This window comes from Pelophylax lessonae (genome assembly GCF_965119305.1).
Source record: "Pelophylax lessonae genome assembly, chromosome: 7".
NCBI classification, from domain to species: Eukaryota; Metazoa; Chordata; class Amphibia; order Anura; family Ranidae; genus Pelophylax; species Pelophylax lessonae.
In genome coordinates, this window is record NC_138774.1 from 192,943,552 (window position 1) to 192,960,346 (window position 16,795).

The 16,795-nt window shown below is 44.9% G+C and overlaps 1 protein-coding gene across 1 annotated transcript; it reads right to left on the reverse strand.

The window, feature by feature from the left end:
- Nucleotides 1-14,603: 14,603 nt before the first annotated feature.
- On the reverse strand, nt 14,604-15,958 carry LOC309560658 (uncharacterized protein; the record flags this gene model as incomplete). The annotated part of the gene is made up of 2 exons (XM_082264280.1): nt 14,604-15,483; nt 15,627-15,958. 2 exons carry the CDS (start codon nt 15,956-15,958, stop codon nt 14,604-14,606), a joined length of 1,212 nt encoding a protein of 403 aa, XP_082120406.1.
- Between the last annotated feature and the right edge of the window lie 837 nt (nt 15,959-16,795).

Below are 16,795 nucleotides of genomic sequence, written 5' to 3' on the forward strand. Positions count from 1 at the left end.
TGTGTGGTCAGTTTTGAATAGTAAAGCAGAGGTACTGGCAGAAACAGAAGGGATTTCACACAAAGAAAGCAATATAAAGAGAACAGGATATTTTATCATACAAGTACATAGTACAGCAGACACATATCAGGAATATGAAATTCTACGTTGGCATATTTTTTTGACTGTGTCATCCTATCCATGGGCTGTCACATGACTTGCACCTCATAAGGGTCCAGGCAAATGCGAAGTGTGCATTGATCTGTTTGGCACTTGACTAGACCCTCATATTCATGCATAAACCAGTATCAGTGTTTGGCACTTAGCTAGACCTCTATCAGTATGTCCAGTTCTTGACTATTATCTGTGACTAATATGCCATCCCCTTTTCTATATCCTGCAGTTGACTGGACCATCATCTTTGTCACATCTTAATATCTATTACTTGACCAGGCACCTTAGTCTGTGCTCAGCAGGGAAGTATATCCCGCACACTCTTCCCTTCACACAAGGAAGGCTAAGTCCAGGATGTGGACCCCATCATGTCCTTTCTAGTTCCCCTTCCACAACACATAACTTACTAACTCTTTCTGTACTTAACCAACCTCCCCTCTGTGTCAGGTACCTGCTGCCCTGATGTCCAGCCCAGGTACAAAAACGCCTGACCCCCTGTGCTGGGTTTTATAACTGCCAATGTTCTTTATTGCCAAACTGGAAACATTCCATGTTAGCTTGTGTGTATGTGTGTATTTGTGTGCCCCTGTCTCATGATACCTCACACGTAAAGGGTTCAATGTGACAGTGTGTAAATAAGGAGAAACCTATAAGATATATATATATTTTGTAAGTCTGTGCCACTGTCCTGTATCCCCCCTTCCCCCCATCTTCATCATACGTAACCCCTTCACTACAGCAGTACTTGACTGCTGGAGGCAGCATCCACCACCCTCTGCGTCCTTACCAGCGTCTAAGGGGTTCAACTCTCCACCGTGAATGAAGGGATTTTGGTGCCTTAGAAACATACTCCACCCCACGGGATCTGATACAGAGGTGACACCATGACACGTGCAGGGTCCACAGTATTTATCAGCACTTTATGTCTCTGGTGGCAGCAGATCTGATACTGTGAGCATGGCCTTTTTATTTCATGATGTTCTTTTTTGCAAAATAAAGGAATTCAAACTCCAGCCTGCCTTGTGTTTGGTTTGTAAGCAAGGGATCTTGATAATAGTCAGCAGAGAAGCAAATCTGACTTGTAGTTACCAGTCACGTGCCTGTCCACTTTGGTTATATGTTGTTTTACTGTCTGAATTTGTATGTAGAGACTATTCTCAGCCACATCCCCATTCTCAGCAGTAGATGTACCCTCAATGGAATCGCCAACAGGACTGGCATTGCTTCTGGTGGTGATGGCAGCACCAATGGCCAAAGCAGAGCCATTGCTAAAATTCACACCTGGGTTGTCAGGGTTTATAGTAAACCTGTCTTCAGGTAGTTTTCCAAGTCTTCGTTAAGAAGTATGTACTGAACACATTGGGGTTGACCTACTAAAGAGAGTGCCAAATTTGATGCAGCAGTGCATGGTAGTCAGTCAGCTTCTAACTTCAGCTTGTTCAATTAATCGTTGACCAAAAAATCTGGAAGCTGATTGGTTTCTATGCAGAACACCAGATTTTGCACACTCCAGTTTTAGTAAATCAGCCCCATTTTGTTAGTGGTATTACTAATGGAAACTTGCAGACTATACTGTACATACAAAGATTCATGGCTTCAAGGGAGCTTTTAAAGATACAGGCACCTCTGGACCCTATTATGCAAGTGACAAAAAAAATAGCAAAAATAAATATATTCTTTTATCCAAGCGATAGGTACACTAAACCTGTGGTATTTTATATTGTACCTATATTGTCCTGTAGCTACCTAAACACAGGCAAGGTTCTGAAAGAATCAAAATAAAGAAGCAAGGAACAAATTGTAGACATCAAGCATCAATGTATAGAAAAGATCACTGTGCAGAATTTAAAGTATATCTAATGATTAATATTTCTTAATCAAACAGTACAGGGCATGGGTAACATTTTCAATGGGTTATAAGTGTGAACGCTAGCAAGTTTTTGAGGACACATCACCCAGGACACCCTCCCCTTTAACCCCCTCCTCACTCTGCGAATCCTCAGTTTTGTGCTAATGTCTGAAGAAAGATGATGGACCTCTTCTCCTTTGTGAATTTTCTTCAGTCAACACCTTACTGCCCTCTATTGTCTACACAGAAGCACACACATCTGAATCTTTGCATCCTCTGTAAAACCTTGGGAGCCCTTCCCAGATCCCACACTGTGGGGACAGCCTATAATGTTTGCTTCGGACACTAGATCTTGCATGGGAGCTTACCTTGGCACTTGGTGCAATGCAGTGTGCAGGGTGTTTTACAGGTCCAGGGCCATGATTCATTGTTATGGAACCTAGTCCCTAAGGAACCCTTCAGGTGAATGATGGACCTTTCAGGGGAATGGCAGATGGACTTTATGGTTCATGAACAAATAAATTGTTCAGTCTGTGACGACTGGGTCACACTTCTGTGAATGATCCTGATGTTTCTGTTATAAATGACATCCTACTGTTCCTATTAAGGATGTTCCTTTTTTCAAAGATTCTGCATATAGGAAGTTTGAGATGCTCCTAAAGGCTTTTTGTACTTGCAGGCCAAGCCTTGCAGCTTGCTCTTGCTGCCATTTCATTATGTCAAACTGCAGCTAACTGGACTAGGACAATGAACAACCAACATTAACCTGTATTTCAGGATTATGATGTTACAGAGAATTTACAGCAATTGCCTTCTGCTCTGCTTTTTGTGTGAATGCCCTTGAGCATATCGTGAGACAAATTTCCAGGTTGGCTGAAATATCTATTCGCATGCACAGAATCTTTTATCTTAAAGCTTGGACAGCTGAAGCTGCCTACAAAAGGTGCCTCACGTGTATGCCTTACCAAGGAAGATGTCAGTTTGGGGGGCACTTGACCAATTTTTCAAAGAGGTCACCAAATGAAACATTGAACTTCCACAAAGGAAAAGTCCAAAAATAACCCTTACTTTCAGGACGAGGCTTGGCCCACAAAAGCAGCAAAGCCCCTTCACAATGGAGGGGCGCCCACATTTCTAGGAGTGAGGGACATCTTGTTAGTTTACCCCTCTCTGGGCAACTCAAATCAACCAAAGACCATCCAAGGACAGTTAGATTTGTGAATGGCCCTGAACCACCTCTTGTGCCAGGAAGTCATTGTGCTTGTACCTCCACAAGACAGGTTCAAAGGTTTCTACTCAAACCTGTTCATGGTACCAATGCCCAATGGGGATATTTGCACTATTTTGTACCTAAATACACTCAACAAATACCTTTTTAAATTCCAAAATTCTGCATGAAATCTGCAAGGTCAGTAATTTAATCCAAAGCACATCAAAAAGAAGTCCCACTCTACCATCAAATGTACTGATAAACCTTGAGAAATCACTGGTTTTAGATCAAAGCACTAAAACACTACCTTAAAAGCTTTGTTTAGCCTCAACCCCAGGGTATATATGCATGGGTATATTATCTCCACTATTTTAGACTGTCCAACAAACCCACCCATTCAGCATAAAACACATGATTTTATTAGAATACACAAAAAATAAATTGTTCATGGATAAACATGCCACTGGTAATACCAATCTCTTACATTATATGATGTGTCCGGGGAAGGATGCATTTAAAAACCTCTGTACATCATCAGGGTAGATTAAAGACTTCACAAACAAACAAGATTTCCTAGCACACTTATCGACCAGCCTGCAAAACAACCAAACTGACCCTGTTGAACAGTTTATGTTAAAAACGGAGGGTTTTGTTTGCACACATTTGCATAAGCCGCAGTGCCCATGCCAAGGGACTTCTGTATATATTGTGGTCCTAACTCCAAATTTCCAGAGCTTCCATAGTAGCAGCACATATAAGAATGGATAGATTAAGAGCAGGTATGCCTGGAGGAAGCCCACTCTTCCTTAAAGACATAAGGACGCACGTGACGCCCAGCAAAAGCACAATGACAGCGAAGGCATCCCTTCACCCAATTTGTCCAACTGTAAAAAATAAAATAAAGTGGCAACCACCCCAATCTACAACTGGCCTTTGAAGCAAGGTGCAGATGGAAGGGCAATTGTGGATAGCAAAGATGCCTATATGCATGTTCCCATTTACGCACCAAATGAGTGCTTTCTGTGCTTTAGTTTCAGAAAATCATTTTCAGTTTGTTGCACTGCTCTTTGGCCTATCCTCTGCTGCCAGAGTGTTCATAAATGTCTTAGCACCTCTGCTGGACCTGTGCGGAACCCAGGACATGCTATCTGAAGGACTCCAGGTCATTTATCAGAAATGTCCACAGGACAACTCAACTACTCCAGGCTTTCGGCTTGGTAATCCATTTAAATCGGTCTTCTCAAACCTTCTCTTAACCTGCAATACCTGGGTCTGGTCATGGACACATCCCAAGCAAAGTCTTTCTTCCAGAAAATAAATCTTTCTCTTATAGCTCGTGCTCAAGATCCAGACAAATAACACACTGAGATTCCCCATGAGAGTTCTAGGCCTAATGGTAGCCTCCTTCAAGGCAGTGCCTTTCACCCAATTCCATTCAAGAACTATCCATCAAATAATTTTGTCAGCATGCAAAAAGCAGGCTCTTTTTCTTGACTTACCCACCTACCACTGGAAAGTACTTACAACAGATGCAAGTCTATCAGGCTGGGGAGGAGTGTTCAAACCTTGAGAGCCCAAGGAACTTGGCCAAGAGAGAAAACCAAGCTCCCCATCAACATTCTGGAGCTCAGGATGTCTCTAACACTGGACCCCCTTTTATGAAGGGACACCCAATCCAAGTGTAGTCAGACAAAATAGAGCAAGAGCGAAAAGCAGTGATTCTAACTGCGTTAAATTAGCCTTACTCCGACTTCTAGAAAACAACCCCTGGCCCCTTCCCAACAGGCCAGATCTGCAATCTCAAAGTCCTCCACTGCATCCTGCTTCTCAGTCTCTGGTTTTAACAGCAATGGCTGTTGAAATCCAGGTCTTAAAGGATAGAATTTATAGTTTTCTTGCTGAAAGTAAGAAACGCCACTTCCAAGAAGAGATCTATTATCGTACCTGGAAATCATACACTGCTAAAAGAAAAGAAAGCAACACTTTTTAGTCCGAGTACAGCATCAAGTCAGGTAAATTCCTGGGATATTGATCTGGTCAGTTAGGTAGCAGAGGGGTTTGTTAATCAGTTTTAGTTGCTTTGGTGTTAATGAAATTAACAGGTGCACTAGATGGGCAACAATGAGATGACTTCTAAAACAGGAATGGTTTTACAGCTGATGGCCCTAACATTTTTTTCCATTGTCCTCCTTTTCTGACGGTTCTTCACTAGTTTGGTTAGGGTCAGTGTCACTACTGGTAACATGAGGCAATACCTGGACCCTATAGCGGTGGCAGTCCAACTCCTCCAAGATAGCACTTTAATACGTGCCATTGCCGGAAGGTTTGCTGCGTCTCCCAGCACAGTCTCTAGAGCATGGAGAAGATTCCAGGAGACAGGCAGTTAGTCTAGGAGAGCTGGACAGGGCCATAGAAGGTCCTTAACCCATCAGCAGGACCGGTTTTATCTCCTTTGTGCAGGGAGGAACAGGCTAAGCACTGTCAGAGCCCTACAAAATGACCTCCATCAGGCCACTGGTGTGAATGTCTCTGACCAAACAATTAGAAACAGACTTCATGAGGGTGGCCTGGGGGCCCGACTTCCTCTAGTGTACCCTGTGCTCACTACCTGCCACCGTCTAGCTTGATTGGCATTTGCCATTAAACACCAGAATTGGCAGGTCCGCCATTGGCACCCAATGCTTTTCACAGATGAGGGCAGGTTCACCCTGAGCACATATGACAGACGTGAAAGGGTCTGGAGAAGCCGTGTTGAACGTTATGCTGCCTGTAATATTCAGCAGGACCGGTTTGGTGGTGGGTCAGTGATGGTCTGGGGAGGCATATCCATGGAGGGACACACAGACCTCTACAGGCTAGACCAGTGATGGCAAACCTTGGCACCCCAGATGGTTTGGAACTACATTTCCCATGATGCTCATGCACTCTGCAGTGTAGTTGAGCATCATGGGAAATGTAGTTCCAAAACATCTGGGGTGCCAAGGTTCGCCATCACTGGGCTAGACAATGGCACCCTGACTGCCATTAGGTGTTGGGAAGAAATCCTTGGACCCATTGTTAGACCCTACGCTGGTGCAGTGGGTCCTGGGTTTCTCCTGGTGCATGACAATGTCTGGCCTCATGTGGTGAGAGTATGCAGTCAGTTTCTGGAGGACGAAGGAATTGATACCATTGAATGGCCCTCATGTTTGCCTGGCCTAAACCCAATTAAACACCTCTGGAATATTAGGTTTTGGTCCATTCGACACCGCCAGGTTGCAAACGGTTTCTTTAATTTTTCTAAAAAGTGTATTTTGCCTGGTGCAAATGCAGTCAAGTCAGTCCAGAGTTTACTCTGTGTCTTGCATTCTGGCCTTCCTGCAAATAGGTCTTGACCAGAACTTGACTCTAGGCACCCTTAAAGGGTGGGTATCGGCCTTATCCAACTTCTTTTCTTTTTTTTTTTTTTCAAAGCCCTCTGGCTTCACACTCCCTTGTAAAAAATCTTTATTCAAGGTGTTTCCCATTTGAGGACCCCTTTGCAGCACACTGGACTTCCCTGGGGCCTTCATTTGGTTCTCTCTGCCTTGATGAAACCACCCTTTGAAACCCATAAGGAATATTGCCCTGGAGGTTCTTCCTGTCAAAGTAGCCTTTTTGGTAGCGAACACGTCTGTCAGATGTGTTTCTGAGCTGGCAGTCATTTTCTGTAAAGAGCCTTTCCTCCCATCCTTCTACAAAGTTTGTCATACAGCCAAGACCATCTTTTTTTCCAAGGTGGTTTCAGCGTACCACATCAATAAAGACATTGTACTGCTAACCTTGTGCCCTATTCCCAAGTATCCAAAGGAATTGTCTCTACATTGCCTTGACCTAGTCAGAGCCATTAGCGTATGCCTCAACCTCCTGCGCTGTTACATGAAATTTTCACCAGGGCAGTGAGAGTTTCCTGGGCATTATGGCACCAAACCTCTGTAGCCCAACTGTGTAAGTCCACCACCTGGTCTTCCTTTTATACCACGTTTCAAACACAAGGTCTGTGGGCCAAATCTCATGTGGCCCCTCGCACCCCTCCTACAGCTGCGGTGCCCCCCCTTGCGCAGCTGTGAAGAGGCTCATCCCCCCCCCCCCACACCTCCACCCATACCAGCAGTTGGCAGCAGAATGTGGGACAGAACTCCTACAGATCCTGCACCTCTGTACAACTGCAGCAACCCCTTGTCTCTGCCTCCCCTGCCATTCAGCTGACTCCAGCCCTCTTCTGGTCCTCCTCCAGACCCTGCACTTTTTGCTTCCCAGCTCTGCCTCCAGCTTCTTCCTGGCAGCAGCACAAGGTAAGGGGGATGCACTGTGATGTAAGGGAAGGAGGTGTGACTCTAGACTTCTGAAGGTGGGGTTGCTCTGGACATCTAGTTTTACAGGCGCAACCGTATTACCATATTGCTGATGCAGCTCCTGATGAAATTCATTTATACGTTCTCAAACTTTTACCAGGTGGGTGTCCAATCAGTTGTTTGAGCCTGTTGGCACAGTTCTGTGTGCCGAATCGTTGCCCACCCTTTTTCAAGAATTTATTTTTAGGAACGTTTGTCAATTCTTTGTAACAAGAATAATTATGCAACTGTACAGAGCTCCGACCAAAGAGTATTCACATAAATTAAAACTGATACTGGATAACGCAATCCGCATGGAACTGATCTCAAAAAATAGATTTATATTTCCAATCTCAATCTGGCAATTGCAACATTTTATGCTTTACCAACAGTACATACAAATCAACAAGACTCACTAGGCTGCCCTATTATATCAGGCAATCAGAATTGAACTGAAAGAGCAAGTAAATATGTGAACAGGATACTCAGCCCACATGTTTATTCTTTATCCTCCTAGATAGAGGATACTCGAGATTTGGTTAAGAAAATATTTGTCCTTACTATCACTTCAGATACACTATTTGCCAGTTTAGATGTGGAAGCACAATATAGTAACTTCAAACACCATCTTGGAATATCTGCGAGTGCATACTTTCTACAAACTAAGGGAGGGGACTTTCAGCAGCATAAATCCTTTTGTTCTTGTATTATTACAATTCATACTAGGAACAAAACTACTTCCTGTTCAATGAGATCATGAAACAGCAGGTTCTTTAATAAATAGTTATATGCTGGAAACGGTTAAAAGTTGGTAAGAATGTGCAAAAAAAAATGGTGGCATGAATCTAATTATGTATGGTACAATTGGTAGTAGTTTGCCAATAGACCACAGTGGGGGAGCTCTCTTAGCAATCACACTGGTGTCATTAGTTAATAAATGTACCCATTGTTGTTGGGTTTTATGCTATTGCATTTTTTTTTCCGTTTTTTTTTTTTACATTATTTATGACCCAACGATCACATCATTATTACGAGCCATACTTGGTTTCTTTCTTCTATCAAGTGGACAAGATTTTGGTCCATTAATTCGCTTTATTTGTTCACGTTTTTGGTAAGCACATACCCATGGGGAGTTTGGTTTGAAAATCACGGAATCTGATTATCAATATAATTTTATGGACTCTATATGGACTTTATTTGCTCCATTCTAATGTTTAGCGCAACTTAATTTATAATATCTCCTGTATCATGTCTGCAGGCCCTGCGCTATGCCCGCAGCCCTGGAAGATTTTCCCCCTTAATGACCAGGCCATTTTTTATGATTCAGGACTGCATTAGTTTAAAGGACAATTGCGCGGTCGTGCAAAACTGTACCCTAAAAAAATGAATGTCCTTTCTTTCCCACAAATAGAGCTTTCTTTTGGTGGTATATGATCACCACTGCGATTTTTATTTATTGCGTTCTAAACAAAAAAAGAGCAACAATTCGGAAAACAATAATATATTGTTTTTCACATTTTGCTATATAACATTCCCCCATAAAAATGTAAAAATCAAATTGTGTCATCCTTTTAGGCCAATTTGTATTCTGCTACATATTTTTGGTAAAAAAAAATCCCAATAAGTGTATATTGATTGGTTTGTGCAAAAGTTATTGCGTCTACAAACTAGGGGAAAGATTTGTCATTTTTATTTTTTTATTCTTTTTTTTACTAGTTTTTTTTACTAGTAATAGCTTCAATCTGTGATTTATAGCGTGATTGCGGCAGACAGATCGGACCCCTAACTGACATTTTTGACACTTTTGGGGGGACCAGTGACATTACTACAGTAATCAGTGCTACAAATATGCCAAGTTACTGTAATAATGACACTGGGAGGGAAGGGGGTTAACCCGGGGGGTGATCAAAGGGTTAAGTGTGAGCCTAGGTGGTGTTTTCTAACTGTATGGGGGAGGGGCTTGTGAAATGACCATAGAGACATGTGTTCCTATATAGAAGGATCACAGGCGCTCTGTGCTCATTTCAGGGAGAACAACGGTCAGCTGTATTTACAACAGCAGGCCGTCGTTCTCTCTCAGCAGGGCGCGATCGCAGGTGCCCGGCGGCAATTGCGGCCGCTGGCCCCGTTGATTGGCATTCCCGCTGCCTAGTGGGGGCCCCCAGGAGCGCTCCCACGAGCCAACGTACCCATATAAAACAACATACGAAATATACAAGTAGGCACTTTGTACCCACTTTTAATGTACAGAGAGGAAGAGGTGGAGCCTAAAGAGGTAGGGGTGTGGTTTACAGATGATAGGGTGGGTCTGAAACAGGAAGGGGTGTGGCCTTGACAGGAAGGGGTTGGTCGTAGGTAAATTAGGGGGTGCACGAGTTTAGTCAGTACTAGAGCAGCACAAAACCTAAATACACCACTGGGAACAGTTCCACCGAGCTGGCTGAGGGGCTGCAGTTTCTGTGATGATTCTTTGGCTGCGGTTCCCCTGATGGCTCGCTTCTGTTTTGGAAGTGGTCCTTCGGCGTGTCTTTTGGCTCACGTCCTGATCTGCGGATCAGACTTCAAAAAAGGCCTTGATTGATCTTCCTTTCCAGGGAGATAGCCTGTTTGGAGCTACCCTGGATGACCTCATTAAAGGTCTCACAGAGAGGAAGAGTACTTTTCTTCCGCAGGCTAGTAAGGACAAAGAACCTCATCGTAGATGTGGGCCTTCCTTCTCAGCTCATAAGAAGTTTTTTCATCCCTCAGGGTCAGCTGACAAGGGTTCGAAGCCTTTCAGGGCCTCTTCAGGAAGATTCAAACAAACCTAGTTTGGCAAGCCAAGATCTGGCTTCTCTAGACCGGGGGGCTACACGAACCCAGCTTGTAAGGCCGATAATAGACCTCAGGAAGTGCCGCCATGGTTAACAGAAGATAGACTTAGAGCTAAACTAGAGAAACTTAACATAAATAAATCCCCGGGACCGGATGGCTTGCACCCGAGGGTTCTTAATGAGCTCAGCCAGGTGATTGCCAGACCATTATTCTTGATCTTTAAGGATAGTTTACAGACGGGTATGGTGCCAGCTGATTGGAAAAAAGCCAACGTGGTACCAATATTTAAGAAGGGGCCGAGATATATCCCGGGTAACTATAGGCCGGTCAGCAGTAGTCTGCAAAATTTTGGAGGGGATGTTAAGGGACCACATACAAGACTTTAGTAATAAAAACGGTATTATAAGTAGTAATCAGCATGGATTCATGAAAAATCGTTCTTGCCAAACCAATCTATTAACCTTCTACGATGAAGTGAGCAGCCACCTAGATAAAGGTAAGCCTGTGGATGTGGTGTATCTGGACTTTGCAAAGGCCTTTGACACCGTTCCCCACAAACGATTACTGTACAAACTAAGGAAGGTAGGTATGGACCATAAGGTGAGTACCTGGATAGAGAACTGGCTCCAGGGGAGAGTACAGAGGGTGGTGATTAATGGGGAGTACTCGGATTGGGCGGGTGTGGAAAGTGGGGTCCCCCAGGGTTCTGTCCTGGGACCAATCCTGTTTAATTTGTTCATAAATGATCTAGAGGAGGGGATATCGAGTACAATCTCAGTATTTGCAGATGATACTAAACTAGGCATGCCAATATCTTCTATGCAGGATGTGGAAACCTTGCAAGCGGACCTGAACAAAATAATGGGGTGGGCAACTACATGGCAGATGAGATTTAATGTAGAAAAATGTAAAGAAATGCACTTGGGGGCCAGAAACCAGAAAGCAAGCTACTCACTAGGGAGGAACCTCTGGGTGAGTCTAGGATGGAAAAGGACTTGGGGGTACTGGTAGACAACAAGCTTGGCAGTGGCATGCAATGCCAAGCCGCCGCAAGCAAAGCCAACAGATTACTGGGATGTATAAAAAAGGGGATTCACTCCAGAAATAAAGAGATTATTCTCCCACTCTACAAGACTCTGGTCCGGCCACATCTGGAGTATGCTGTCCAGTTCTGGGCACCGGTCCTCAGGAAGGATGTGCTGGAATTGGAGAAAGTCCAGAGAAGGGCAACAAAAATAATTAGGGGAATGGAGGACATCAGCTATGAGGAAAGACTACAAGCACTGAACCTTTTCTCTCTGGAGAAAAGACGATTGAGGGGGGATATGATATCAATGTACAAATACTGTACTGGTGACCCGAGCATAAGGAACAAACTATTCAGAGAAAGGAGATACAATAAGACACGTGGCCACTCACTAAAACTAGAGGAAAGGCGGTTTAACCTTAAAGTGCGTAAGGGGTTCTTCATTGTAAGAGCAGTAAGGATGTGGAATTCTCTTCCACAAGCAGTCGTATCAGCAGGGAGCATCGATAATTTCAAAAAACTATTAGATGGACACCTTTAGGCCCCATGCACACGGGGCGTTTTTAACGCCGCTGTAAGCAGCGTCAGACGTTTTCCTCTTGCAGCCTAAAAACGCCCCTCCATGTTATTCTATGGCCTCATGCACACAAAGACGTTTTTAAGCTGTAAGTGGCCTAAGCGTTTTTCAGCTGCAACAAGAACCCACGGCCTGCGCGTTCTGAGGCCCAGCGTTAGAGCGTTAAAAGCGCTTGACGCTATTTAACGCTATTTAACGTTTTTATCGGCGTTTTCCAGCGTCCGGCGTTATTAAGCTGTAGAAATTTTCAGAAATGTGATTGGTCACTGTAATGGAGTAAAAACACAGGAAATGCATTTTTACATTTCCCAAGTGTCCTTTGCTCAGCCGTGTGGGTGGGTGGGTGTGTCTGTGTGGACATACAGGAGAGAGAGGGACAATGGCTGCTGATATAGGTCAGACAGAGCTTATCTCTGCAGTTGAGGCCCATCCAGAGCTGTGGGATGTCTCCCATCCCTTCTATAGTGACAGGATTAAAAAATCAAAAACCTGGATGGATATATCTGAAGCCCTAACACCAGGCTGGGACCGATTGAGCACCGCAGAGAAGAAGGAAAGAAGTAAGTTTTTCAGAAATGCATGACTTGTGTGCTGTATAATTACAAAGAATGCATATTTTAACCTTACTTCACTTTTCTTCTTAGGCAAAATTTTCCAAAAGAGGTGGAAGTCCCTGCGTGATCGGGTCAGGAGGGATCTGACAGAGGAGGAAAAAGCTAACACAAGTGGTGCAGCTGCCTCCCACAAAAGAAGACACGTGTACCACAACCACCTGGCATTCCTGCGTCAAGCAATGATAGACAGCAGTAGAGAGTAAGTCGCACATACTGTATTTTTGACTTACATATAGGGGTGCTCAGAGCATCGTTTTCTGTGAATGTATTGCTATTCTGCAGCCATTTTTTTTTACATATTTTTCAGGACAACATCTAATATTGCGGACCTGACTCAGGATGCTAGTCAGGAGGTGGTTGAAGAACCAGAGGACAGACCCCCCAGTGCTGCCACTGAAAACAGTGACATGACGATCCAATCCAGTGGATCTCATGTCTGCGATGAATCCACAATACAGGTTAGTGTCTGTCTAGTCTGTCTGCCATTCTTTTCTTCATTGTATGTATGTGACAAACTGAACCTTTTTCTTTCTTAACAGGAATCCAGGGACCAGGAATGTGTTGTGGAAGAAATTCCCGATAGTGGTGTGGGGCGTGGCCGTGGCGAGGTACCCGTTCGTGGCAACGAGGTATGTGTGCGTGGCCGTGGCGCTGTGCGTGGCCGTGGCCGCAATCAGCGTCAGAGGGGTGGCGGTATTGTCCCTCAAAACGAGGACGGGGTGTTAGCGTTGCTGCAGGAAGTGCGGCAGGAGAGGCGCAGTGGGGATGTGTTCCTCGATCCTGGCAACTCACGCGCCGCCTTCTGCCGTGCTGCATACTACATCCTGGAGGACATTGGGGGACCTGAAGAAAAGCTTTGTATGGATCGTGTGCTCGCCATCATGACACAATATAGGCATGCAAAACTAAGTGGTGGCCCGCCACCATCAAACGATCCATTCAACACTTTTCTTGATCCCCCAATGCCCTCTGTGACCTCAGCAACGCTAACACCCCACTTTCAATACCGCCCCCTTCCGCAACGCCACCTACCTACCTTGTCCCCTCCGCAACGCCACCCAACACCTGTCTTGTCCACGCCCTCCTATTTCCCACCCCACTCCTCCATTGATTTCTCCCAACCACCTACCCAGTTCCCTCCCCCAAACTTACCTGGACCCCCTTACCACCATGAGGTTGCGCAGGAACGACATGTCCAAGCCACCCACTCGCATCCTGACATCAGCTATCCACGTTCAAAGTCACCGCGGTCAAGCCAGGACGATCAGTCAGGATACACCTACCAGCATTTGTGATTTTTTTCTTTTTTTTTGTGTTTATTTGAATAAAAACCTTTTTTTGAAATGATATTTTGCCTCATTTTTTTTTAAAGTTGTATGTTGAAATAGAAGTACATCTGCACAGGCCATTGGGCTGGCACACACTTGCCACATGCAGAAGGAAACCCCCCTCCTTCTTCTGCATGTGGCAAGTGTATGCACAGGCCAGGGCTGGCACACACTTGCCACATGCAGAAGGAAACCCCCCTCCTTCTTCTGCATGTGGCAAGTGTATGCACAGGCCAGGGCTGGCACACACTTGCCACATGCAGAAGGAAACCCCCCTCCTTCTTCTGCATGTGGCAAGTGTATGCACAGGCCAGGGCTGGCACACACTTGCCACATGCAGAAGGAAACCCCCCTCCTTCTTCTGCATGTGGCAAGTGTATGCACAGGCCAGGGCTGGCACACACTTGCCACATGCAGAAGGAAACCCCCCTCCTTCTTCTGCATGTGGCAAGTGTATGCACAGGCCAGGGCTGGCACACACTTGCCACATGCAGAAGGAAACCCCCCTCCTTCTTCTGCATGTGGCAAGTGTATGCACAGGCCATTGGGCTGGCACACACTTGCCACATGCAACATTGAACTAGAACAATGGAAGAATGATAGACATCAAAAGAACTGACATACATGTTTAATAAAAGCTGTATGTGAAGATATCACAAAGTTTACAAGATGAATGATTTTAGACAAAATTATCCTGCCATGCCACTTCCCCATCAGGCGAGACAAAGAAATCCGCAAACTTATCTCTGATGGTCATGACTCGTGCTGTTGTTCGTAAGTCCATAAACTGCACGCGGTGCATGGGGTTACGTGGCTCTGGTTCAACGCTGCTCCTGTCGCTTCTCCTTAGGAAATTGTGCAAAACACAGCAGGCCAGGACAACCTTGGTGGCATTGTCAACATCCAGTTGCATACATGACAGCAAAACCCTCCATTTTGCTGAGCACACACCAAACGCACACTCCACAACACGACGAGCTCGGCTCAGCCGATAATTGAATATACGTTTGGTGTGACTCAGTCCATAGCCACTGTATGGCCTCATCAGATTTTCTGCCAGTCCAAATGCTTCGTCGGCCACCATGACCAATGGCAAGCTTGGTTCCTCAGTACACGGTAGCGGCCTGCTTGTTGGTATGTTGAGTCGTCCTTCGTGTAGCCGACGTCCAAAGGCCGATTCTCGAAAGATGCGGGCATCACCCTGGCTGCCATATGCTCCTACATCAACAGCAAGGAATTGAAGATGGGCATCAGACAATGCCAGGAGTACCACAGAAAAATATTTCTTGTAGTTAAAGTATGCAGAGCCGGAATGGGGGGGCTTCTTCACCCTGATGTGTTTTCCATCAAGGGCACCGATACAGTTGGGGAACTGGGTTTTCTCCCAAAATTCGTCGACAACTGCTTCCCACATCTCTTCAGTCGGCTCCGGCATGACCACCTCCTTCAACTGCTCCCATATTGCCGCACATGTCTCCTTAACAATTTTGGCCACCGTGGAGACACCGAGCAGAAAATAGTGGTGTAAGGAGACAAAGCTTTGGCCAGTAGCAAGAAACCTAAAATAAAAATAAAAAATGATTACATATTACATCTATCTTTCAAAAATACATTGAAAATGTTTTAACTAGGACCTCACCACCTAACCCTCTTAACCCAAGTACTAACCCTATACAAAACACCCACAAATGATTTCACTTACCGAAGTGTCACAAGCAGCCTTTCCTCCGGTGACACACTGCTTCGCATGTTCGTGTCCATCCTGGATAGCCTTGGCCTGAGCTTCTCCAGCAGGTCATCGAAAAGCGGAACGGACATACGTGAGAAGTTGTACCACTTGTCCGGATACATGCGGAGTTGGGTGTACATGGTGGTAAAGTACCCCACGGACAGACGCTGCAACATGACAGGATGCACCCAGAACCTTCGCCGTATGCTCCTCTCATTCTCCTCCTCCAACTGTCTCCTTCTACGCATCCTTCTCAAGATGATGAGCAGGATCGCCTCATCAACCTTCTGCATAACAGGATCCATGACTCAGAAATGCAAAAAATACTCCGAAAATACAAGAAACATTCTCAGCTGATCTGAAAATGCTCTCTCCTCTCTCTCTCTCCTACCAAAATGGCTTCCACACATTGCATTGTGGTTATTTTGGGTGTGGAAAATGGAGGAGGACTGATTTTTTAAAAAAACGCTATTTAGCGCTGACGCGGCTTAACGCGGCTTAACGCTCATTAACATAATTTGAGAAACGCTGTTTAACGCGCGTTTTTAACGCCGGTTTTTCCCGGCGTTATAACTAGCTTGGACGTACGTTTTTTTGAACGCCCCGTGTGCATGGGGCCTTAAAGACCACAACATACAGGGGTATACAATGTACGGTTAAAAGCAAACACACACACACACATCATAGGTTGAACTGGATGGACTGATGTCTTTTTTCAACCTTACTAACTATGTAACTATGTAGACCCGTGGACAAGGCTCCGTCAGCATAAAGGTGGGCCCTCACCCATATCGGGGGTGGAAGGACGTTTTCGCTGGTTTCCGGATCCGTGGACTTCCCTGATGCAAGAAAAGTGGGTCCGCTAAGTCATTCGGTCTGTCTACAAGATCGAGTTTCACTTGTCCCCCCGGCAAGGTTTTTTCCTTCCAACTTCTAGGAGGTGAAATCAAGTTTGCTCACGACCATATTTGAGCACTGGTGATTGGGATTTAATCTCCATACAGAGGAGCATACTTTGTTTGGACACTTATAATTTGGATACCAGGCATAAGGAGTTGGACACTAATTTACTATTTCACTTTGCATGATTTATATGTGTTTGAATATTCATTGTATGGTTATATGGCATATAGAGAATTATT